Source organism: Anabrus simplex, chromosome 5 (assembly GCF_040414725.1).
Source record: "Anabrus simplex isolate iqAnaSimp1 chromosome 5, ASM4041472v1, whole genome shotgun sequence".
In the NCBI taxonomy this organism is placed as follows: domain Eukaryota; kingdom Metazoa; phylum Arthropoda; class Insecta; order Orthoptera; family Tettigoniidae; genus Anabrus; species Anabrus simplex.
Genome location: NC_090269.1, coordinates 391,664,327 through 391,689,093, shown reverse-complemented (window position 1 = coordinate 391,689,093; position 24,767 = coordinate 391,664,327). Strand labels below are relative to the sequence as shown.

Genomic DNA, 24,767 nt, shown 5'->3' with positions numbered 1-24,767 from the left:
CCTCGAAGTGGTTTTCCATGGTTTCCCACTTCTCCTTCAGGCAATTGCCAGAATGGTACCTAAATTAAGGCCACGGCCGTTTTCTTCCCTCTTCCTTGTCTATCCCTTCCAATCTCCCCATTGCCCACAAGGCCCACGTTCAGCATAGAAGGTGAGGCCACCTGGGCGAGGTACTAGTCTTCCTCCCCAGTTACATCCACCGACCCAAACTCTGTAGCTCCAGGACACTGACCTTAAAGCGGTAGAGGTGAGATCCGTCGCTGAGACTGAGGGGAAAACCAACCCTGGTTTGTGGTCGGATTGTGGAGGATAAACAGATTAAGAAGATATACATATTGATTTTTTTTTGCTATTGGCTTTACGTCGCACCGACACAGATGGGTTTTACGGCGACGATGGGACAGGAAAGGGCTAGGACTGGTGCGATGGAAGCGGCCGTGGCCTTAATTAAGGTACAGCCCCAGCATTTGCCTGGTGTGAAAATGGGAAACCACGGAAAACCATCGTCAGGGCTGCCGACAGTGGGGTTAGAACCCACTATCTCCCGAATACTGGATACTGACCGCACTTAAGCAACTGCACATAAAGTATATCGCAAAAACGTAATATGTAACACATGTGAAAATTGGTGGTTGGAATTACCTTTAAACGTAAAGAAACAAATTTTTATTTTCGGATAATCCACTTAAGTGGTGAAAATGAGTGAATAAGGTACTAATTTATTTTTTTGAGAATACTTCTATCTCATAAACAGAAGATTTTAAAGACGTGAAAATTGGTATCTGAAATTTCCTTTATAAATAAAGGAACACGTATTTTTGACTTTGGAAAGTCTGCTTAATGGGGCAGGGAGTGACAAAGAGTGAAAGAGTTCAATTTCTTTTATGCGAATACATATGTCTCAAAACCTCAAGATGTTACAGACGTGTAAATTGGTACTTGATATCTCCCTTAAAAATAAAGAAATACCATTTATTTCTTTGGAAAATCCGCTAAGTGTGTGAAAAGAACTACTGAAAAAACGGTTGAATTTTAAAATGAGTGTATCTCTTAAACATAACATTTTACAGGCGTTAACATTGGCATTTGGAATACCTTTTAAAAATAAAGAAACAATTATTGTTTTCGGAAAATCGACTTGGAGAGTGAATATAAGTGAAATAGGAGATGAATTATGTTTATGAGGATGCTTGCATCTAAGAAACCGAAGATGTTAAAATTTGGTATTAGTAATCTCCTTTAGAAATAAGGAAACACGTATTTCATTTCTTCAGGAAGTCCACTTCATGGATTGTGGTCGGAAAGAACTGAAGAAGGTGTTCAATTCTTTTTATGAGGATATATATACCTCAAAAACTGAAGATGTTACAGACGTGAAAATTGGCATTTGGAATCTCCTTTAAAAATAAGGAAAAACGTCATCTAGGTATCCCTCACAGTGACTAAATTATCGCATCTCAGCGTCGCTACTAAGGATCGAAACAGAGACTTTAAGCCTAGTCTTATATGTATGTCACTAGCGGTTACTTTTAGATTCACGTGATGTCAGTCAGAAAATTGTTAAGGCTTGCGGTCTAGCACATGGTATCATAGCAAGCTTACACATTTTGTAAATCTTCAAGCCTGAGCTACTAGTAAAAGCGAGTATGGGAGTACAATGAATCAAGTCTCCGAGTCAGAGGAAGCTTTTCACCCTTTACGTACGTAAGAATTTGTTTAGCCTTCACGTATCGGTTAAAACTTATACTTGTCCTGTTTAGCCTGTTTTAGTATATAATACCTTTAGCCTAATAAAGCGCTTCAGTGCCCTTTAGCCCATTAAAACCCTGTAGTGTACACTTTAGTGCGCTCTTATCCTTTTTTGTTCTTCTGTACAGCAGCCATCTCATCTAGTAACACTTGCTTCAGCTGTCCCATCTTTTGTTCGATTAAGAAAAACAGGTCCCAAGGTTGCAAATTGTGAGCCCCTGGTGTATCTATATGTACATGCAATATCCCTTACGTCACTTCCCAATGTCTGTAAGAGCAATGCTACAGTTATCCAAGTATAATTCTTTTTCCACATCGTGCAACAGATTACGTTCTAGTTACATATCTCGTAAATGTCAGAAAATAACAGTAAAGATTTAACATCTTTCGTTAATCAGATAGCGCGAACTGTTTCCGGTTCTCAACACACAGTTTTAAACTATTTGTGATGTTAAAATTATGTCGGCTACTATATGTTTCTAGAATTCAAATCAGAAACTGAGTTTTTCAAACTTTAGTATCCTTTATCACTTGTGCCCTTTAGACCGTTAGTGCCTTTAACCCCTGCTATTAGCCTTTAAGCCCCTGCGCTTTACCCATGTAGCCCTTGAGCCCTTTTCCTCATTAGCCCTTTTACCCCCTAGACCTGTCTCCCTTTAACCATTTAGCCCTTCATCGCATCTAATTAGATACTGTTCGTTAGTCCTTCAACCCTTTTGATCTTCAGTGCCTGCTAGTTAACACCCGTTCATGAGCCCTTTATCTCCTGATCGTTAGATCGTTAACTAATGCTCATTAGCTCCTGCTCATTATCTATTTGTCCTATAGTGCTTTATATATTTTGATCTTTAGTCCCTGCTCAAGTGCCCTTTAGCCCTTGCTCATTAGACCTTTTGAGCTTTATCCACTGCTCATTAGCGAATTAGCTTCTGCTGAATGGCTCTTTAGACCTTTTTACCCTATTAGCCACGGTTCATTAGACCTGTAGCCCTTTAGCCATTGATAATTACCCTTTTACCCCTTCTGCCCTCTAGCATTTTTCCCTTTATCTCTTAAGCTGTTACTCATTATCCCGTTAGTTCTTTCATCTTTTAGCCGTTGCTCATTAGTGACTGCTGTCTTAACAGAATTAGCTGAAGTATACAAGCATCGACCTCGAGTTATTCTTACAGGAGCATGCACAGGATATTCAATAAATATATAAAATTACTTGTTTTCTAATCATCTCTACCCCATATATTTTTCATATATTGGTATAAAGACCAGAAATGATATGTCAATGTAAAGTGAAACATTTTAAGCTCTAAAATAGTGGGTTAAGAAGATAACGACTTTTCAATTGAAGGGATGATATTACTCCAATGTATTTGTTACTCTAAACGTCAGTTAAATTATCATCCTATACACTTTTAATGTTAAACGTCATTTTTACCCCAAAAATTTGGGAGAGAAAAGTCGGGAATAAGTCGATCTGTATCATCGGGCAGAGGATAATATTTTGTAAGTTTTAAGCTGAAAATATGTTTTCTGTAACTAACACTTTAAGAGATATTGATTTTTAAGTTATTGTAAGAGTTCTAACCACCCCTCAACGTATTTTTACTCGAAACATCATTTTATGCATTATCTCATATACACTTCCAACGTCAAAAGTTTTTCCCCAAATTTTTGAAAAGAAAAAATCGGGGGCGAGTTGATCTACATAAGTGGTTAGAAAGTAATATTTCATAAATTTTAAGCTATAAATGATGTTTCTGTAACTAACCCTTTGGGAGATACTGAATTTTTCAGTTAAGGGTTGTTTTCACAACTCCGCAAATTTTTTACTCTAAACGTTATTTTTAGTGTCATCCTGCACATTTTAATGTTAATATTTGCCTCAAAACTTTGAAAACAAACAGTCGAGAGTGAGTAGGTATAAATCAGCAGTTACAGGATTTTTTTTATAAAATTTTAGATATACACCTGTTTTCTGTAAATAACGCTTTAGGAGACACTGAATATTTAAGTTAAGGTTTTATTTTCACCCCCAACTTATATTTCACTTTAATTGTCATTTAATGTACTTCTAACATTCTTTTCCCGTCAAAAGTGATGTTTTCACAAAAGCTTGAAAAAACCTGTCGGGAGTAATCATACCGATTAGAGGTTAATTTTTCATAAATTTTAAGCTAAAAATCAGTTTCCTGCAACTAACGGTAGAAGATACAATTAATTTTAAGGTAAGAGTTGTTTTCACCCAAACAAATTTTTACTCTAAAAGTTATTGAAAGTATCTGCCGACATTTTTAACATCAAATGCCATTTGTACCCAAAACTTTGGAAAGAAACAGTCGAGGGTGAGTTGATCTATATCGAACGTTAGAGGATAATTTTTGTGAAATTGTAAGCTAAAAATCAGTTTTCGGCACGTAACTCTTCAGGAGGTATTGAATTTTTAATTAAGGTTATTTTCATGCCCATTCCTAACACGAGCACGTTTTAACACACTACTACAGTAGCACAAATTCCATGCTGATGACTGTTGCAAAGCTCCAATAACAACAAGCCGGTGTAGTGAATGGCATCCGGTTAGGTTAACACATGGTCAGCGTGAGGTTAACCCTACTCAGCTAGCTTTAAGTTACATTAGGTTAGCTTAGGTTGGGTTTGGTTAGGTTAGGTTGTATTAGATTAGGTTCGGTTGGTTTGCGTTATGATATGTTAAGTCAGGTGAAGTTAGATTAACGCGCGGTGAGCGTGAGATCAATTTCACACTTTTAGCCAGGGTGTGGGTTTTGGACTCGACTCTTAGCTAGGGTGTGAGATTAGGCCGGTGCTCTTAGCCAGGATGTGAATTTAAGACCCTACTCTTAGCCTGGGTGTCAGGTCAAGCCTCCAACCTTAGCCAAGATGAAAGGTTAATCCCCAACTCTCAGCCAGGGCGCAAGTTTAAGGCCCCAAACTTATTCAGGGTGTGATTTTAAGCCCCCAAACTTAGCCAAAGCTCCTTAGCGGGCGAAGAACACGTATCCAAATCCACCTCAGTGGATTGTGTCTCCAGGCGCGGGTGGAAGTGGATGCGGCCGAAACCTCCAATTCTCTCCTGTCCTTATGCCTATAACGGCATTCTTAGCAAGAACTGAGCACGACATTGAGTTTATCTGGAGTACTTAAGTTTACGGATGCAGTATTCGTGAAATTTGTTTAAAGTGTATTTTATTGCTAAATTTCACAATATAACATTCTCCAAGGAAATACACATCAATTTTCGAACTTAACAATGCAATTTCTTCTTCTAGCAGCCCCGTGAATTAGACGGAAGGACAGGTAGCCTCAGATATCCATGTGAACTGACAATGACTTCCTGTTATTCCGGCATTCTCCACGGCTTGAAGGACTTCTTCTTTCTTCCCCGAGCTGATTGGTAGCTGTTTACTCATCAGTATACAAAGTGGTTCGACACGATTTTCAACACAACAGGCTAGCGCCATTGTGGTACCGTCTGCAGACAAGTAGATCACCTGCACTGTACGATCTTCATCTGAAACAGCGCAGGGAACAGAATTAAAAACAGTGAAGAGTATGAGGCCCATCCCCACAGATCACAATATAATTAATTTAATTCATCTGAAAGAGTGTTTTTGGGAACCTTAAAAGGTAACGTCTTATACTGATAAAACAAATGGCAACGCCAATGTCTAATAATGTTCACTTAATACAGCATTTCATTAAACTGACTATAAATGTGCACAAATGTGCACAAATTCATATTCTCGAAAGAAAAATATGACTCAAGACGTGAAACACAGTTTCATTTTTCTCAAAAAAATTAGTCTTGTACTCCACATCCTACAGTTAACAGGGGCGAAAAAAATACACATTCACTACAGTTTCATTCAAGAACTTTATGGTCCAGACATATGCTCTCCAACGATCCTCTCGATTAACCTACATATGAATAGTTCTACCTTACATAAGAAGATAAGAATGAATGAATCAATGAATGAATCAATGAATGAATGAATGAATAGGAGTACGCCCATTCCCTAGTTCCGGATTATCTGGAATTAAGGGAGAGAACGCTATTTTATTGCAATTTGTTCAATTTTGGTACATGCCTTATATTTTACATTTTCCTCCTATATTTGTTTAACTATACTAATTATAATTTGTTTTGTCCTAGACGTTCCCAACTCTATATTGTCTAGGACAACATGTATCTCACCTTAACTTATTTATACACTTAACTTAAAGCAAAAATGATAATTATCAAACATACAATATAACTGCTCACCTCGCGGCAAACAAACGAAAAACACACACTTCTACTTCACAGCAGAAATAATTTAAATAATAAATACCCACTTTCCAGTAGATACTACGTATTATGTCAAACCTTTTCAGGCAAGACACAAAAGCGCCTCCAAGGCATTTAAATAACCTTTTCAGGTGTATCACACTATTCCAATGCTTGCTGAAATGTCACCATGTATCTTACCTTTACTATTTTTGACGCAAGTATGTGTTTAACAGTAACAGTACTTTTATTTAGTGCTCATCTCTTTTCATTTCTTTCTGCCATATACTTCTTAAAATACAAAAAAGTACTTTGCTATTCTTCCTGGAATTATCCATTATTTATTTAACAATTTAGTTATTGTATAAAATTCCTTCTCTCTTTCGACTTTTAATTTATATTCATCACCAAAATATTTAGTTCTCAGTACATCAGTTCCTCTACATGTTCTCAATAGAAGAGCCTTTTCCATTATTTCTCCACAGAATAAACACTGATTTTCATTATGGTTCTTTCTCAGTCCCTTATTTTTATATATCCCCATTAGCCGCCACACCACACCTCTTAGTTCTCTATTTGGGAGTCTTTCTTTCCTTATTGACATATTTTGAATAATTCCACAAAATTCTGCTAGTGTTCTTTTGGTTTCACATTCTGCCCTAATCATCTGTTTCTCTATGTCCCTCACTCTAATCGTAACTTTTTCGATGAATCTCTTCTCTTTACTGTTCATCACTTTATCTCAGTATTCTCCCATTCCTATTCTGTCTAGCATACTTTTCACTTTCGACATCTAGGTGTTTCATCTGGTGTTGTTATGCTAGGTTCAATATTTCCCTCACCTCTCCTCTTCTTAATCTTAACCAATATTTTACTACTTTCCTGCTTATATCTGCTTGGATGCTGATATCTTCACATAATCTTCTAGCTCCACTATTTGCTGTGCATATCAGAAGATATGCAACTTCAGAAATTCAGAATAAATAGAAAGTAACCTGGTTCGCAACACCTACTTGCCCGTGCAATGCTACGGAAGACAGAATTTGAGGACACAGTGGTCATAGCTTGCCATACAGTGCATGGAAATCCTCGAGGTGGCCTGGGGGGAGAGTTCCACGCTCTATGGCCAACCTGAAAAAGTGAAACATGCTCGAAAGCAGCGATGAGCTTTAGCGCCCGTGAAACCTCCAGGTTCTACTTAGAATGGCAAAAAATTTGTGGTTGACACGACAGACAAGACGTGTGGCCGGTACAATGTTGGTAGGAACTGTGGAACTAACTCCCTTCCTTCACATCATGAACGTTGCAGGTGTGAATTCCCTTATTGTGTATAAAGCAAATAACAACAACAATGAGATTTTAAACCGTGGGAAATTCCTGCAAACACTTCCCCTGGTTCTCATCAAACCTTAAGTGCAGAGGCGCATCAGTATGCAGATGATACCAAAAGGAATCAGACATCGTGGAAGGGTAATGCTGAAAATCGAAGAAAATCCTGCTGAAGCACCGCCAGTTCAGGGAAATATTGGACGATGTCATCTGCGTGGCAGAGCAAGGAATATAATCATCAAAAACGCTGTTTCCAGTGCACCAAATGGGTCTGCCCTGAACATCAGAAGAGTGTATACAACCGCGTGTGCTGACTAAAAACTGCCAGTTACTAAGGTACATTTGAGGTTGCTAACAAGGAGAAACATATACATATTCAATCTTGTTGTGTTTGTTACTCTTATACTAAATATTACTACACGAAAAAATAATTGTATATTTTTTAATTTTTTTTTCAATTTTCAACTACATAGCAATCATATGTAAATAAAAGGTTAACTTTATATTTTTGTTATATATAAAATTTTGAATTTAGAATAAAATTTTTGATTATCCCAGTATTGTGTCGCATAACCAATCTTAACCCTGAAAAATAAAAAAATGATTATATTTAAAAATTGAAAATGGATTACAATAGTAATCCGCTCGATCACTTATGTTACTAAATTTCGCGCGACTACTCCAAGGATAAGTAGGACGGCCGACAGACACGACTAACGAGCACCAGATTAGAGATTCCAAAAACTCGATGTTGTGGCGAAGGTACACATTAATACTTACTTATATCTTGCCATGTCCCAGCATTCTCAGCGTTTCCGATGGAGAAGACATGGCGCCTGATTTCTTCATGTATTTTCATTGATACCTCGAGAGTAGATTCATTCATTTTCTTCACGCTTACCGTGAAGCAACGAGTTTTGGGTAAGGTGGCATTGGCTGGCATGTTTACCTGCCCCACAAACCAGTCACTATACACCTGAAAATATAAAATATATGATTGTTATTCAAAGAAGGTCTATCAATGGTCAGTAAGTGTTAAAAATGCTAGAGAATAAAATATAATTCGATCATTGTAGTATTGTTGTTCATACAACATGTGTCCCTTTTATAGGGAGCTGACGGTGTTTTTCAATTGCATCTTCCAAAGCGGGTTTCGGAAAGTGCAGTAGCTCCGAGTGTCTTGTTAACACATTGAGAACTCTTTTGTATGTTGAAAGATTTCTTAACAGACAATGTAGGGGGCCCATACTACGAAACACGAAATATTAAGCAATTTCCTCAATTGTGCCAAACGTTGACAAGCTAAAGGGCCCAAAAGGGTTTCAAACTACGAGTTTTTGATAGCTCAATCAAACTAAAAACAAATTTCGAAATTCACTTCCGGCCCAAATGCAATTCCGGAAAAACTGGTCGTTTTCTTCTTGATTAATCAAATTATTTATGTAGTTCTTTCTGTACTGCGCTCCTTGGTTCAATACCCTCAGGCGTTTTTCGATTTTTTGAAAATGTCCACACAGAATGTAATTATAAGGGCTTCAGTGATACTCTGCATTGACTCACCTTAGCGCTCGTAGTGGTAGAGAAAGGCAAACTGCTAATCTGATCGACCGGATAACGATGATTTTGAAAAGGTTTGTAATTTTTAGGAACAAATACTGATTCCCACACGTTATTATATTTCATTTACCTAGAATTCGTGGGATGTTTTCAACATTGTTGCTTGCCTGAATGGCTACAAGAGTGGATTTTTTAAACAGAGTACTAAAAGACAAACAAAATTGTACCTTATATTTATTTACTTTGAAAATTATCTTAAATTACATTAAGTGCTTATGTGGAGAGCTGCGTCAATATACGAGATTCCCTGAAATATATTGATATCATTGACAGTTTGTATTAGGATTTAGAGGTCAAGTGCTTCACAAAGGGTATGTCTCTGACAATGTTGTAATCGGCACCACAGTAAGACAATGCTGCATCTTATCCTCGAGTATATCTACATTGGTTCTTAACAGTAAGCTGATAAATATACCAGGTGGAAGTACGAGAGGTATTTAGTAGAGAATAAGTGGGAGACCTTTAAACATACAGATTGCTGATGGTATACGCCTTTGGTCTCAGAAATTTACTGGCATAAAGACTAAATTGAAATTACGAAACGAAGAGACAGAACTGTCTGGGTTTAATATTACTGTAGATAAGTCCGAAGAGATGATATTTTCTTTCTCCCAAAGAAAAGCTGCCTAAATCTGATAAGGTATACCAATACAATACACAGTTTGTTATATGCGAGAAACAATTACAATCCTCGAGAATTTCCTCCTTTTTACAAGCTTTTCTTTAGTTTTACTAGGGATAGTAGAGGTGATTTCTGATCACTTGCATTGAACTATTTGAGCCAAAATGGCTTTTTTGAGAAGCGTTGTACGTGAGTATTGATGAAGAATGGAAAATTCGGATTAGGAAGGAAAAAGGCCCGTGTTAAGACATTAGCAAACGTACCTATGCTTCTCTATGGTATTCTGACTTGTATACTGATTTCTACATAAATTATTGCACGCGCAGTGGTTAAGATTATATTAAATTGAATGTCTCTTAGCGCTATCGGAGAAACACCACGGGGATGTCCCCATACGTTGTTTCCGATGTAAGGGGAGCGTTGGGATTTCTGATGATACTGTCAAGCCACGATTTCTACTGATATTCACAACCAAGTTCGGGAGTTTATATTATAGCGGCAGGCTCACTAGCCCACTGTAAATCACAATGGAGATAGGGATTTTTATTATAAAGTCAGGCCCTTTCCCTAGTGACTGTCACAATCAAGATGGGAATATTTTACTGTAATCGAGAAATATTTCTCTATCTAACGTATAAGGGATCGAGATGCGACAAAATGTCATAGGACTAAACATGTAGATCTATGCAAATTGAGCAGCGATCGCGCTATCTGTTTTGTGATTCGACTTACCGTTTAGCCACCAATTACTCCGAAACGAAGATCTGCACTGTCATTAAAATTGCCTCTATATTTCAATATTTTTCGGGGCCAAAAGTTACACATTTGAACAGACTGGAATTTTTCCTCAAAGGTAAAAGTGTTCAGGTTCCGCGATTAGACTATCACACATATGGAGAAATAAAGCAACCAATTTAGAAATAGACATTAATTAAAAATATAATAATAAATGAGGGCAGACGGGTAGGACAAAGATGTAAATACCAAGTGAATGGATTGGAATAATGAAATCTCCCTCACTAAATAATGTGATGATACGAAGTTTACAGGAATGGTGACGAAAGTGGCCTTAGGTTACTTCTCTACTGGCAAGAAGCCAGAGACGTTGCCATGGTGACCGGTAGATTCGTTGTCGGTCAACGAGTGTCTCCGTCATCCAACGCATAGCACGAAATGTGCAAAAAATTGTAATTTTCTCCGTCATTTGAAAAGTAAGCAAAATTATGCACATTACGAAAGTTGTTTAACCCTTAAATGCACAGCATTACATATGTGGAAAGGAAACTTTACATGCTTCTTATATCTTCTTTACGAGTTTACAAGTGTGGAATTACTTCTGAAAAGTGGCAATAGCTACAGTAATCGTACAGTTTTGCTAATACCGGTACGTAAAACATTCAAAACTTTTAACATTTTACTAAACCAAATAAAATTTTAAAATATTTACTTTGACATAAATTCTTTTTAAATATTTTTCTGATAATAATGTATTACTTTCGGAATGAAAAACCATATTATTTGAAAGAAATAATAAATTGCACATTTAAGGGTTAAAATGAAGGGGTGTTTCACATAGTAGCCTAAGGATTTTACAGAAAATTGAAAACCTATTCTGGTTTTCCTATAAACGCCCAGTATATTTGGTGATGTTTAATCATATGCATATCTAAAACTGTTCCTGGATTTGTATCCTCTAAATACGAAGTTTGGTTGTGATCCTTCCAGTCATTACTCCGTGCTGCCGGAACAGACACACAAGCAAACCGATATACAAACAGGCACGAAATATGTCACTGATACGATGTTGAGTTGACCCTAAATGGATAAATATCTGGAAAAAAATTGGCAAAATAAACTAAATTATAGACACCAGATATGTAGATAAAATCCCGTCCACTCATCAAAAGTCTGGAGTCAGTTTTCTTATATTTAAGTGAAACGTGGTGTATTACAAGTCCGTTCAGAGAAGAATCCAAGGATTTGTAAACTGCCAGGTGGCCGGATGTTTTACAAAAGGAGGATGAAATTATTGAACAAGAATCAACCCGAACTGACATCAGGGAAAGGAAATGGTGTTGGATAGGTCATACCGTAACGTGACGGCGGGTGAACACAACTGGTAGCGTTTATTCTGGGATTCTTTGAATACGTTATACAACTGCACAGTCACACTATTACACCAATTCGCGTTCTCCCTCTGTTCTCCCTATTCAGTCATACTAGTTATTCACTGTGACACTGTCCGGCTCCATGGCTAAATGGTTATCGTGCTGGCCTTTGGCCACAGGGATCCCGGGTCCGATTCCCGGCAGGGTCGGGAATTTTAACCATAATTGGTTAATTCCGTTGGTACTGGGGCTGGGTGTATGTGTTGTCTTCATCATCATTTCATCCTCACCACGACGCTCGGGTCGCCTACGGGCGTCAAATCAAAAGACCTGCATCTGGCGAGCCGAACATGTCCTTGGGCACTCCCGGCACTAAAAGCCATACGCTATTTCATTACTGTGACATTTACAAGCTAAAAAATAGATTACACACAAATATTCAATTGTCACTTTTACTCTAGCACAGTTCACGTCTAAACTCACTGTGCAATTACTGCAGCCGCACAGTTCACAGTTTGCGCCCATGCAACACATTATCACAACTCTGAACTTTATGAACAGCCCATGCTCGTGGGGCGGTCTTCGTTCACTGTCCCTCTTCACTCAGCTACACCGTTCCTTATTCGACGTCAGTTCACACACACCGCCCTCCCAGTACTCCACAGCACTGTCATTCACAGAATTGACCCATCTCAATCGCTGGCAGAACTGAACGCAAACTGAGCCAATGAAATTCGTCCAACCTGCCTTATATTAGGGGATGGCCCTTCCAGATTATTCGGTCGGGGATAAACCCCAGGAGTTTTCAGGAATCCGGAAGCTGTGAATTCAATTAATTTATTTTTATATCGTCGAGAAAGGCCTCCATTGAGATAACGGGTGGTGAAGGAGGTTTTGCCTGAGGGGCTGGCCTATGCGCACCTGACTCTTTTCCGACAGGTAGCAGCAGCAGTCAGCGAGCGGAGTTCTTCCCGATGAAGCAACGCACGTCCGTACCAGGATAAACTTCTCCTCCCAAAGTCGTACAATGAAATATCAGGCGCCATCACAGGACGTCGAGAAAACTTGGCAGTGATTTTGAGGAATGTTATAGGGTGCTGGAGGGCCATGCAGACCAAGGAAGCGATGGAGGTGGTCAGTGGATAATGAAGGTATGAAACAGGGAAGGAAGCTTATAGTTTTACTAGGCTTTATATCGCAAGAAGGTAAATGGAGAAACTAGCAGCCAACGGTAACCGAATTCGGGTAAAGGTAGCTTAAATCACGGTCACTCAGCATGTAGCAGAATAGCTAAATCTTACTATCGAAATATAGCTGAACCTATGATCGATTCAGTGATCGTGTATTCAGGCCCTCTACATATATTTGTAAATACTGCCCTTTGTTTTACATTCATTTTCCCACACCTGTATGAATACCTATATCATAAAACAATATACAATACTTAGATCTAGGGCTGAATTAATTCAAACCATAGTGAAAAGGAATTGTGAATGAAAGAAAATCCCGAATTTTATTTTCTTCTCTTCAGGGCAGAATGAGGCGGGTTTTTATTTTTATTTTGCCGCTCATAAATTGTATATGGTGTATCTGCCACAGGTTTCATTTACAGATAATAATTTCTTACTTGTTTCTTAAAAGAGTGAGTAGAAAGCATAAAAAATGCTCGTTATTTCCAGTTGCTAGGCAAATACACTGAAAAGAAGGACTTTTAAATACTAATGCTGCTATTCGATACTTACTTGACTGTACTATAATTATTCTAACATATAAATGCATAAATCTGTATAAGTAAAATCGCAACACCGTGCGTCTGTACATTGAAAATTTTGAAGAAATGTTCTTGCAGTTATACGTTTCAGATATAATAATGACCATCACAATATTTTTTTTTACCTTTGGTGTCTGTTCTTCTGTTTGTCGGTTTGTTTGTTTGTCTGTTTGTCTGTTGTCTGAAATCTTATAACGGGAAAACTACTGGATATTATGCTACCAAACTTTATTTTTAGAATCTGCCTGGGTAGGTTTAAGGGCCAATTTTATTTCTAAATCTCCGAGTTTATAGCAAGATTGGAACAGTAATTTTTCACTCCCACAAAATATATAAGACGAACCTGAATGAAAATCTGCCAACCTTAAGAGATATATATTATATTTCTAAAACTTTTTTCATTTGCAGGATAGGGGGATTAATAAGGGAGATACCATCAACGGACGGTTTTTCTGGCTCTGTCCCAACCGGCATAGCTCTAAGGGAGTTGCACGTGGAGTAGAATATTGTACATTGAATATTTTGGCGAAATTACTATACAAATATCCGTTTCAGGTTTAATAAAGAAGATCTTCATACTTCTTAAATTCGGTGTCTGTTTGTTTAATTCTCTGTTTGTCTGAGTCCTTATAACTGGTAAACTACTGAATAGCCGCCTCTGTGGTGTAGTGGTTAGCGTGATTAGCTGCCACCCCCGGAGGTCCGGGTTCGATTCCCGGCTCTGCCACGAAATTTGAAAAGTGGTACGAGGGCTGGAACGGGGTCCACTCAGCCTCGGGAGGTCCACTGAGTAGAGGTGGGTTCGATTCCCACCTCAGCCATCCTGGAAGTGGTTTTCCGTGGTTTCCCACTTCTCCTCCAGGCGAATGCCGGGATGGTACCTAACTTAAGGCCACGGCCGCTTCCTTCCCTCTTCCTTGCCTATCCCTTCCAATCTTCCCATCCCTCCACAAGGCCCCTGTTCAGCATAGCAGGTGAGGCCGCCTGGGCGAGGTACTGGTCATACTCCCCAGTTGTATCCCCCGACCAAGAGTCTGAAGCTCCAGGACACTGCCCTTGAGGCGGTAGAGGTGGGATCCCTCGCTAAGTCCGAGGGAAAAACCGAACCTGGAGGGTAAACAGATGATGATGATGATGAAACTACTGAATATATTTCTACCAAATTTTATATTTATATATTTATAATCTACCTCTCCTTGGGTAGGTTTCAGGGCGAATTTTTTCCCTGAATGAACTTGGCGCTTATGGGAAGATCGAAACACTCCCACAAAATTTGAATGACCAACCTTAATTGAAATTAAGTTCTAAAACCGTTATCATTTGCATGTTTTCGATAAAAGGATTAATAAGGGAAACATACGGTTTTGCAGTATAAGTTCCTGTGGATTTAGATAAAACGAGGGGTTGCAATTTGTAATCTAGTCATTCAGGATTTGTTATCAGATGCATACGGCGTCGAGTTATCGCTCAGTGTTAACGCTTATAGAGTCCGACTCGTTGTCCGAATGGTCAGCGTACTGGCTTTCGGTTCAGAGGGTGACGGGTTCGATTCCCGGCCGGGTCGAGTATTTTAACCTTCATTGGTTAATTCCAATGGCCCGGGGGCTGGGTGATTGCGCTGTCTCCAACATCCCTGCGACTGACACACCACACATAACACTGTCCTCCACCACAATAACACCCAGTTACTTACACACTGCTGATGCCGCCCACCCTCATCGGAGGGTCTACCTTACAAGGGCTGCATTCGACTAGAAATAGCAACACGAAATTATTATTCGTTAAACTAGGTCTATCAAAAGACTCTATATAACAGACGTTTAAGAATATGTTATTTCCGTATACGCATTTATCGTACGACGGATGTGGAATAATAACGGAGACTGTTACAAAAAATTGAATTTTTATTCCGAGCCCCTTGGAACACTTGGTGGATGTCACTTCAAGGTGGGTTAACGGAAAGAACTGCGAGTAAAGAGTCATTTTATTCTTTTCGATAGAACAGATAATAAGGGAAGCTATCATTAGCGATTGGTCCCACGAGTCTTCAGCCACAACACCATTCCAGAGGTGAAAGAAATAACAATATGTAAGCAAGAAGCAGGGAGAATTTCGCACAACTTCGGACCAGGAACTGTACCGTAGACTAAACACTGTAATCGTCCTCATTCTGTCTCAACTTTGTTCAATATTACCGTACATCACGTACCGGGCGAGTTGGCCGTGCGGTTAGAGGCGCGCGGCTGTGAGCTTGCATTCGGGAGACAGTGGGTTCGAATCCCACTGTCGGCAGCCCTGAAGATGGTTTTCCGTGCTTTACCATTTTAACACCAGGCAAATGCTGGGGCTGTAGGCCTACATTATTTAAGGCCACGGCCGCTTCCTTCCAACTCCTAGGCCTTTCCTATCCCTTCGTCGCCATATGACCTCTCTGTGTCGGTGCGATGTAAAGCCACTAGCAGAAAAAGACATACATGACGTTACCATCATGCGCTTACTTAGAAAAATATCATTCTAACATACTGTACACAACGTTTGAAAACAGGCATGTAACTTGCCATAAATTCAGGAAGGGAACTTGTAATCAACTACAAATTCCCGCGCGAAGGACGGGTAAAATGCTATTACTAAAATATGAATGTGTCCATTTTCTAAATTGTAAAGTATTATTATTATTATTATTATTATTATTATTATTATTATTATTATTATTATTATTATTATTATTACCGGTTTCTATCCGTGCCCAGACATTTTCGGAAGGCACTCAGAACACTGTACAGCCTGTTTACTGTTTACCGGTGCGTAAACGAACTCTCCCGGTAGATTTTTCAGTGTCTCAACACGGACAAGTGAAACCAATAACAATAAATTATATTGTGTTTGGTCAACATAGCGACCGATACTCAGCACTTAAACCTGCAGATTACGAAGATTCGCTTGAGCAGCGAGATGAGAGCTCTCTGTCGTTATATCTAGCTTTCTAAATCGCCAGATAGCTCCTCCATTGCTACTACTTTTGCCGGCAAGACCTCGAACCGGAAACTTTCCAGATAATTATCCCTGACGAGAGTATACCCAGGGAATCTATGTAAGCAGAAGGTTCGTTACCCCTGCACCGTGGTTCTGGATTAATAATAATAATAATAATAATAATAATAATAATAATAATAATAATAATAATAATTGTACCAGGGCACACCTTCGCCAGTTATTTAATTTGTGCGTCTTCTCCGCTGTGGCTATCTCTGACAGTGATTAATAACTCTTAAAAACTTGTTTCTCCGATGGTTAGATGGCTCTGGCATCTATTTTCTAGCGATATCTAGAGGTCTAAGCCTCTGTTAATCAACGTAGACATTTAATTTGTTGAAGTTGGTGAACCCATTTATTTGTTATTGTTTTCTTCAATTTCTCTTTCTACTTTCTCCAAGAATCCTTCAATATCTTCTTCCCTGTTCCCCGTCTGTGGTGCATACACTTGTATGAAGTCCATCACTTCTTTCTCCATCTTTAGTCTAATCTTCATTATTCTGTAACTCACACATTCTACCACTTCAACATACTCCTCCAATTGCTTCGAAATGATTAGTCCCACTCCGTTCATCACCTCTAGGCCACCATTCCAATATAATGTGTATCCTTTCCTCAATTTCTTCCTTCCGATACATTTCCATTTCATTTCACTCAGCCCCATCATTTCCACCTTCTCCTTCTCCATGAAACCTAGTACTTCATCCACCTTTCTTGTCAGGGACATAAACTTTACTATTGCCATCTTAGTGTTGGTTACTGGTCACGCATTTCTCACAGTTCCCCAAGTACCCTGCGAACTCCACGTCGCTTTAAGCAGGGGACGCCATTGCCTTTTCCGAGTTTGATTTCCTAGTACCATACCATATGCAGGCTATTAATGCGATGGGGTCGCCACTCGTGAAGGCATTTTATAGCTACAGCTAGGTGTTATTTTAGGCCGCTGGAGTACTGACGCCTTCTGTAGCCGCTCCTCTGGAATACAGACGCCACAAGTTTCAATTCTTCCTCAACGACGCCGAACCGAAGTCCACCTTCTCCTCCACTGATGCCGATGGTGTCTTCACCCATACCCTGTCTTGGGCCCTCCATATATGTGACCCCTGGAGAGAGGGTGTCCCAGTATTTTAAATCCCCCATAAACTGGGCTGCCTGTTGGTCCGAGGGTTGTATTCGGTATTACACCAGCCCTACTGAATTGTAGGGTCTCCCTATACGCCCCCCGGTGACGCAGTATGAGACAGCTGATGGAAAAGAACTGGAAATGATCTGGTCATGACTTTCATAGATATAGAAAAGGCATATGATAGTGTACCCAGAGAGAAGGTTTGGAAAAACCATTGTTAAAAAGGGACTCGAAAGAGAAATGTTAGAAATGATGCAAGCAATGTACAACAACTGTGTTAGCAGAGTATTGACCCCACTTGGAAAGACAGAATGGTTTAGGAATAAGACTGGACTGATAGCGGAGTGTGCTGTCACCTCTTTTGTTAAAAAGGGACTCGAAAGAGAAATGTTAGAAATGATGCAAGCAATGTACAACAACTGTGTTAGCAGAGTATTGACCCCACTTGGAAAGACAGAATGGTTTAGGAATAAGACTGGACTGACAGCGGAGTGTGCTGTCACCTCTTTTGTTTATTATGGTCATGGACGAAATTGTAAATGAAACAAAGGAAGCGTATACAGATAAAGAGATGTAAATACTGCTATCTGGAGATAATGTTGTGATCTGGGGAAAGGGCAGCAAGGAAGTGCAACAACAACTAGATGAACTGAACGAACAAATTTAGAAGTATGGCATGAAAATTAGTACAGAGAAAAGCATGACTATGGTAATGTCGAGAGGGGAAAGGCAAGAAAGGGCACTGTGAAAATTGGAAGGCGGAGTCTGGAAATTGTGAACAACCTTAAATACCTAGGAAGTGAATTAATGCAAAATGCTAGGGTGGACATGGAGATTAGCAGGAGGGTACAGCTGAGTAATGCATTCTACCAAAGAGTAAGAAAACTTGTTTGGTGCAAAGTAGTACCAAGGAAAAGTAAAGAGAGAACGAGCAAAATGTAGTATGTAGCTGAGACTTGACTTTAACTATAAGGCAAGAGAGTAGAATTCAAGCCAGTCAGATTAAATTCCTAAGAAGTATGACAGGAAAGGCAAGGAAAGACGGAGTGAGAAATGAAGATTTTAGGAAGAAAGTTGGGATAGGAAAGATAATTAGAGAGTTGAAAAGAATAAACTAAGGTGGTCTGGACATGTAAAGAGAATGGAGGAGAATATAATTCCAAGACAGATGCTAGAGGCAAATTGCGAGGGCAAGAGAGCAAGAGGAAGACCTAGAACAAAATGGATTGAATCAGTGAAGAGCGGCATACGAAGACGAAATTTAGTCTGAGACAAGATCGTGGAAGAGGAATGGAGGAAGGAAAGAGGAAGATGAAGAAGCACCATAAATACCCCGATCCGGCAGGAGATGGATAAGGGGAAATGATGATGACGATGATGATGGTGATGGTGATGATGATAATGATATGATGTTTTCTTTAAGGAGCCGAAGATGTCATCACAACTCCGGGTTCCTCTTCTAATGGAAACTGCATATCGCATGCCTTTAAGAAAGTTTCCCAACCAATCAGGACTCTGATTATTGAAAAAAATGTATTTATCCTATCAGTGCTATGGATTCTACAATAGTCTAGAACTTTTACCTGGGGATCTACTTAAGCCGAGCGCATTTGGGCCGTCTTGTCTGATATTGCTCAAGTGATTGTGTGCGCGACCTGGGCAGAAAGCATGGGGCGGCCGGCTTGAAGGACATCCATAGCTAACAGGTATGGCAGAATATACTTAAATATGTGATTGTGGCGGCGTGTGAAGTGCTGGGAAGATTTCTGTGGTTTTCTTTAGAATGTAATAGGTTGGCATTTCATTTTCGCTGTAATGTAGGAACTTCTGCGCAGTCCTCGGATTCCGATTTACATTCCCTACTGGGAAATTAATTAAATGTAAGGGAGCACGAGTGGTTACCCTCGGAATCCAGCCCTTCTATTTGAATTAGGAGACTAAAATTTTTTAACTTCGAAATTTTGGAAATTCGTTCTCGGCCTATACTGTGTTCCCCTGTTAGTCACCCTTCAGTATGGGATTAGCATCTGTTTCATTGGGTCTTATTCCCGCTTAGATTCTTCTTTTCTGTATATTAGTATTTTAAAGAGTTCTGGTGTTTCACCTACTTACCTTTTGTAAACGGACTGTATTGTTGTAACCTCTTGTTTCTCGTGCTAAAGGCCTAGTAGTACGGGTAATATGACCCTATATATGCGTTAGGGTTTTGAGGGTAACTGTGTCTAAAACTAGGTTCCCTTTTGAAACAATTATTCAACTGTTTTTTGGTCATTCTTGTAAATGGTAAGGCCACCATAAGACATTTTTTATAAACAATATGTAATGGTGTCACCAAGTTCGTTACCAGTGAAATAGAGCGGTAACAGGCTACCTAGTTTTTATCTGAGGAAAGCCTCTATGTAATAATAGCTTAGACTCTATAATGTTGTACTTGTTAGGAGGAATCATGCTCTTTGATATGTGGGTCAATAACTGGGAGTTTCCACCCATTAATTTTGTACTTGATAAAAGACTTTTACATCCGGTGGATTTTCAGAGCTGATGAGCACAGTATTGTTGTTAAAACCTTATCGTAAATGAAATGTTGAGCCCCTCTGTTCTTCTGGTTCTTTTTAAATGGTTATAAGAGTTTTAAGAGTTTTAAGGGTTTTAAGAGAGGAAATAAATAAAATTCCCTAATTTTGTTCAGAACAACATTTACTCTAAGCTGTACCCTGCCCAGAAATTCACCCCACGCGCTTCCTACCTCTGTTGTCCACGACGATCCCCGTAATAACAACAACAATAAGAAGAAGAAGAAGAATCAATTCCTCCTTGAAGACATAGTCACAGGTATTTGATTGTAATTTTAACAACGAATTTTCATTAATACGTTGCATCACATTGATCAACATTCTAACACTGAAAAGGAAACAATATCTGCACTAATGGAAGCCTAAGTTTATATGTATAAAAGTAAGTGTAAAACTTAATATAGATATAAATTAATGAAATACTTTCACAAGCTCATCGAAAATTTAAACTTGCAAGTAAAGAAACCGATACCCCAAGATAAGTGCAGAAATGTAATCAATAATTACTTACCCACATTTATGGGTGTCGCCCAGGAGGCAGACTCCCTATCAATTGTTTTATGAAATGATTTCACAGCAGATGGAAATTTATCAGACATTTTCATAGTAAATTATTCCAGTCACAGTTCATTTGAACGCATATTTGCCAGACTTTAATTTTAACTTTATCTTCATGTTGTGATCATTCCTTCTTCATTTTAATATCGTTATTCAAATTTATGCTTCCACAAACGTCATCCCATGCAGTTCACCAGAGACGACTCGGAACTACACCTCTTCGTCGAGCTGTTCGTCGCCTTTCTTTCTGGTCTTCCCAGGCAAACGTTTCTGATATTTTCGTAACACTACTTTTTGTGGGAAAACACCCAGAACAAATCGTGCTGATTTCCCTCCGATCCCACTGGTGAATGCCCCATATACTGAAACAATACTTTAAACGTAATCTTACCAGAGACTTATACGCCCTCTTTTTTACTTCCTGACTAAAATCCCTAAACACCATCATAATCATATGAAGAGCTTTACCCTCCGAGGGTGCCGAAATGGAAGGTAGAACTTGAACATTGGGTCTTAGGGGCAATAGAGCCCATGTACCTAAGCGTATGTATAGTTCGATGAAGTGGAAGCAATTTTCTCGAAGGTACATGTGCTTAGAAACAGGTGCAGTAAAGCAATCACAGCTACACATGTCTTAATGACGATATATTGACCTCTTAAACTGAATAACGCTCAGGTCCCGTTCACTTGTTTTTTAATGTTCATGTTTAACACGGTCCTTTCATCTGTATTGTCCAGTTATCCCTGAATACTTTCTTTTGACTATACCCCGGAGTTTTAGCCAGTAATAGGAAAATAATGTGAACTAACGTAATTAGTAGGAAGTGACGTCCAGCGCTCTCTTCCGTAACGTAACGAGGGTAGCGTAAAGTCTACGAGTTTTGATAGACCGTACCCCTGATGATTATGCAAATCTCATAGCACAACCGTTGTACAGGTAGAGTATCCCTGTTGTTCGCTTCAGTACGTTTGCTTTCTAACTTATTGATACCTGAATATCCGGACTCTGCTTACAACCCATTGCAATTTTCACATGTAGCGAAGAAAATAGGCCAGGCTAGTACTAAATGGAAAGGATAAGGAGTAGAAATAAATTTACCGAACGTGACAGATTTTCTCCCCGTGATGTATACATTTGAACCCAACAGTGTTTTGGGCCCCCTTCGGTAGTGTGGAACAGTATACCCTTAACTCTTCCTCAGTTTGACATCGTATTCTTGGTCTTTCTCTGTCGCTTTCCAGCAGCTAGACTGTATATTCGTTCGTATTCCCTGCATATAGCTGCAAATTTCAGGCGGTGCTATTAGTGACTCTACAACTCCGAATGCGTTCCTGTTTTGGTTTAAATAGGACACATATTTAACATAAATCTTAATAATATCCAAAGCCAAACTGTTTGCAGCATTTAGTTCTGAAAGAATTCTCTTAAAATTTTAATATTTCAAGGCATTTTTTGCAGGACAGTTTTAAATCATTCTATTCTTGTCATTCGGTTTTATTGTATTCTGTATTATAATATATTACTGTATTGAAACACGAAAATTAACACATAATCGATAACAAATTCTAATAAATAAATAAATAAATATAACATTTGTTTCAAAGTCCTACCAAGTTGGTGTCATTTTTTACCCACGACGCCATTTATGCTACAAAAATTCGAAAAGTGATGTTTAGGGCTCACGGCCGCTCTTACTGGGGGCCATAGATGAGCTCCAGTTGCGTGGAACTCGCTTTACGTAACTAGGCCGTCTTATCTTTGAAATGTTCCCCATAACACTCGGTATTGGTGGTTTTGAAACTTTTGTGGCCTTGACCAGTATCTCTATCCAGTTATTGACCCTTTATCGCATCATTCAGCGAAAGAAAAAATAGCCATAGTTCAACGCTTAACTACTTCCTCAAATATCCACTATCGATTCCCTTTTACTGTAATCTTGTAGATCTAACTTAGATAATACGACACCTCACACAATGTGCTACCCTGTCGGAATCCAGAGCTACAGTGTTAGCCGCACTGCACGGCGATGATCCAGTAATACCTCAAAATGGCAGCGCTGTTACTTCCCCTGGTGACGCCGTGCAGAGGTAAGACTCTTGTTACTGGTCCTTCTTTACAATGAGATATTGAATATGGAAGGAATTTCTGCACATTATTTCGATTGTAAAACGTTCCTGATTTGTAAAACTCACAGGCCCAACCTCGGTTCCATAACTATTAATCCATTCTGTGATATAAATCCACAACACCGTCTGAGTATGGAAATTAAAGTACCCTTACCTGATTCATGTCAACATTGCTTTGTGCTCGAGGGTTTGTACACGTTGCATTTTCCGCGCTGATAGCGCCGCTGCACAGTAGACTACACAGGAAAAGCTGTATGTAGACGGACGGAGACATGATGAGTGAATGACTCCAGTTACTAGCCTTCTCGTACTTAATTGGCCTTGTTCATAGTGCAGTGGGCTTTTCTTAGGTCATCAGATTAATTAAAGGTCACTGCTGCTCTGACACACATTCTCATAATGATAGGACACTTGTGAAGAGATAGTTTTACGGACAGCATTAAATTGTGCCTCTGGTGGGGACACGCCTCTTCCCTTACTCTGCAGTACATTGTCCCAGTAATTTCAGATTGAGTATTTTGATATTAAGCCCCCTTTTCAATCAATTTTCTAGCTATAATCCTTCAACATAATTAATTCCGTCCTAAATGGAACAGTTAGTGGAATTAATTGGTACGCAAAATCGAAGAGAAATACGCGGATATTTTTTTACGAAATAGTTTACGAGTAAAAAAATGAAACATTATAAGCTAGAGATTTTTCAACGTATGAAGCAATTCCATAGAAATACATCCACCATCTTCACACCACGTTCAAATTTCATCCTCCAGAGAAATCATTCCCTGGGAACATGGAAACGTGCGTACTTCTTCATCAGAACCGAAACGTTCAACACCTAGGAATTTCTTTAGAAAAATGAAAGCCAGCCAGTGTAACTTCTGGACTGTATGGCTGGTCATTGGGGCACCTCTCAGCCATGATTCTAACTATTTGCAAGAAGAGAAGTCTCAATAAATGGGCAACGCTTTATTTCGATTGCATAAAATTGGTTGTGCAAATAATATTATACTACAAGAGAATGGAGTTCTATGAGCGAAACCCATTCAACTTGATGTCAACTTCGAAATGTCTTAGCTAGCTTTGTTCGTATATGTTGAATAGGCGAAACCTCTTATCTTGTTTGTAAAGTTTTGTTTTTATAACTCATTATATGTAGCATTTCGTTAAAATTGAATTCAACAAAAAAATATGTCAGTGACACTTTAGATTCTTGACTCTAAATAAGGTCTCGCAATGTTATGAATGATTTTCGTCCGCTGAAGTTTCCGAGGGATAATTATTACATCCCTTTTCTTTAGAATATAGTTGATATAGAATTACCAAAATTGGACATCATGTATTTCAGAATTGCAGTCTACTTATGAATCAGAAATCGGAAAATTATGTCCTATTCTTTTGGATGATAGGATATGTAATGTATTATTATTATTATTATTATTATTATTATTATTATTATTATTATTATTATTATTATTATTATTATTATTATAATTATTATTATTATTAAAACAAACAGCATGACGCCACCTATTCACCATGAGGTTGTGGCCGAATAATAAATTCAATATGTGCCAAAGCTGTCAAAAAAATATGTGTATGACCGTGTGGGTGGTGGTTCGGGCCACGCAATATATAACCTCGACTAGTTAGGGTTGCAAGCCATCAATCTCTTCTTTATTCAGTATGGATACGCCATCTCATCTCTCATCAATGTAAGACTCTCCAGGATCAGGCAAGTTCAAGGATGAGATCACATTCAGGACTGAGGTATGTAATCAGGTGGCACGGTACGACGGCGTAAGACGTGCAAGTGCGTCTCCTGCAGTGGCATGATAGCAAAGTCAGGCATAAGTAGGAGGACCTTTGTAGCCATGC

At 38.9% G+C, this 24,767-nt stretch overlaps 1 protein-coding gene across 1 annotated transcript; it reads right to left on the bottom strand.

Moving 5' to 3' along the window:
* Nucleotides 1–4,930: 4,930 nt before the first annotated feature.
* On the bottom strand, nt 4,931–23,203 carry LOC136874973 (uncharacterized). Its single transcript, XM_067148685.2, has 3 exons — nt 23,047–23,203; nt 8,138–8,333; nt 4,931–5,272 (listed from the first exon to the last, which is right to left on the bottom strand). The coding sequence occupies exons 1-3, from the start codon at nt 23,164–23,166 to the stop codon at nt 5,043–5,045; spliced, it is 546 nt and encodes a 181-aa protein (XP_067004786.2). The 5' UTR covers nt 23,167–23,203; the 3' UTR covers nt 4,931–5,042.
* Nucleotides 23,204–24,767: the final 1,564 nt, after the last annotated feature.

What these genes read in the sequence shown, in the direction of transcription:
- LOC136874973 (XM_067148685.2), bottom strand. Translation starts at nt 23,166, where the DNA reads ATGTCTCCGTCCGTCTACATACAGCTTTTCCTGTGTAGTCTACTGTGC. An exon ending in GCAATGTTGACATGAATCAG is followed by an intron (nt 8,334 to 23,046) that starts GTAAGGGTACTT and finishes TTATATTTTCAG; the next exon opens with GTGTATAGTGACTGGTTTGT. An exon ending in TGGGACATGGCAAGATATAA is followed by an intron (nt 5,273 to 8,137) that starts GTAAGTATTAAT and finishes GCGCTGTTTCAG; the next exon opens with ATGAAGATCGTACAGTGCAG.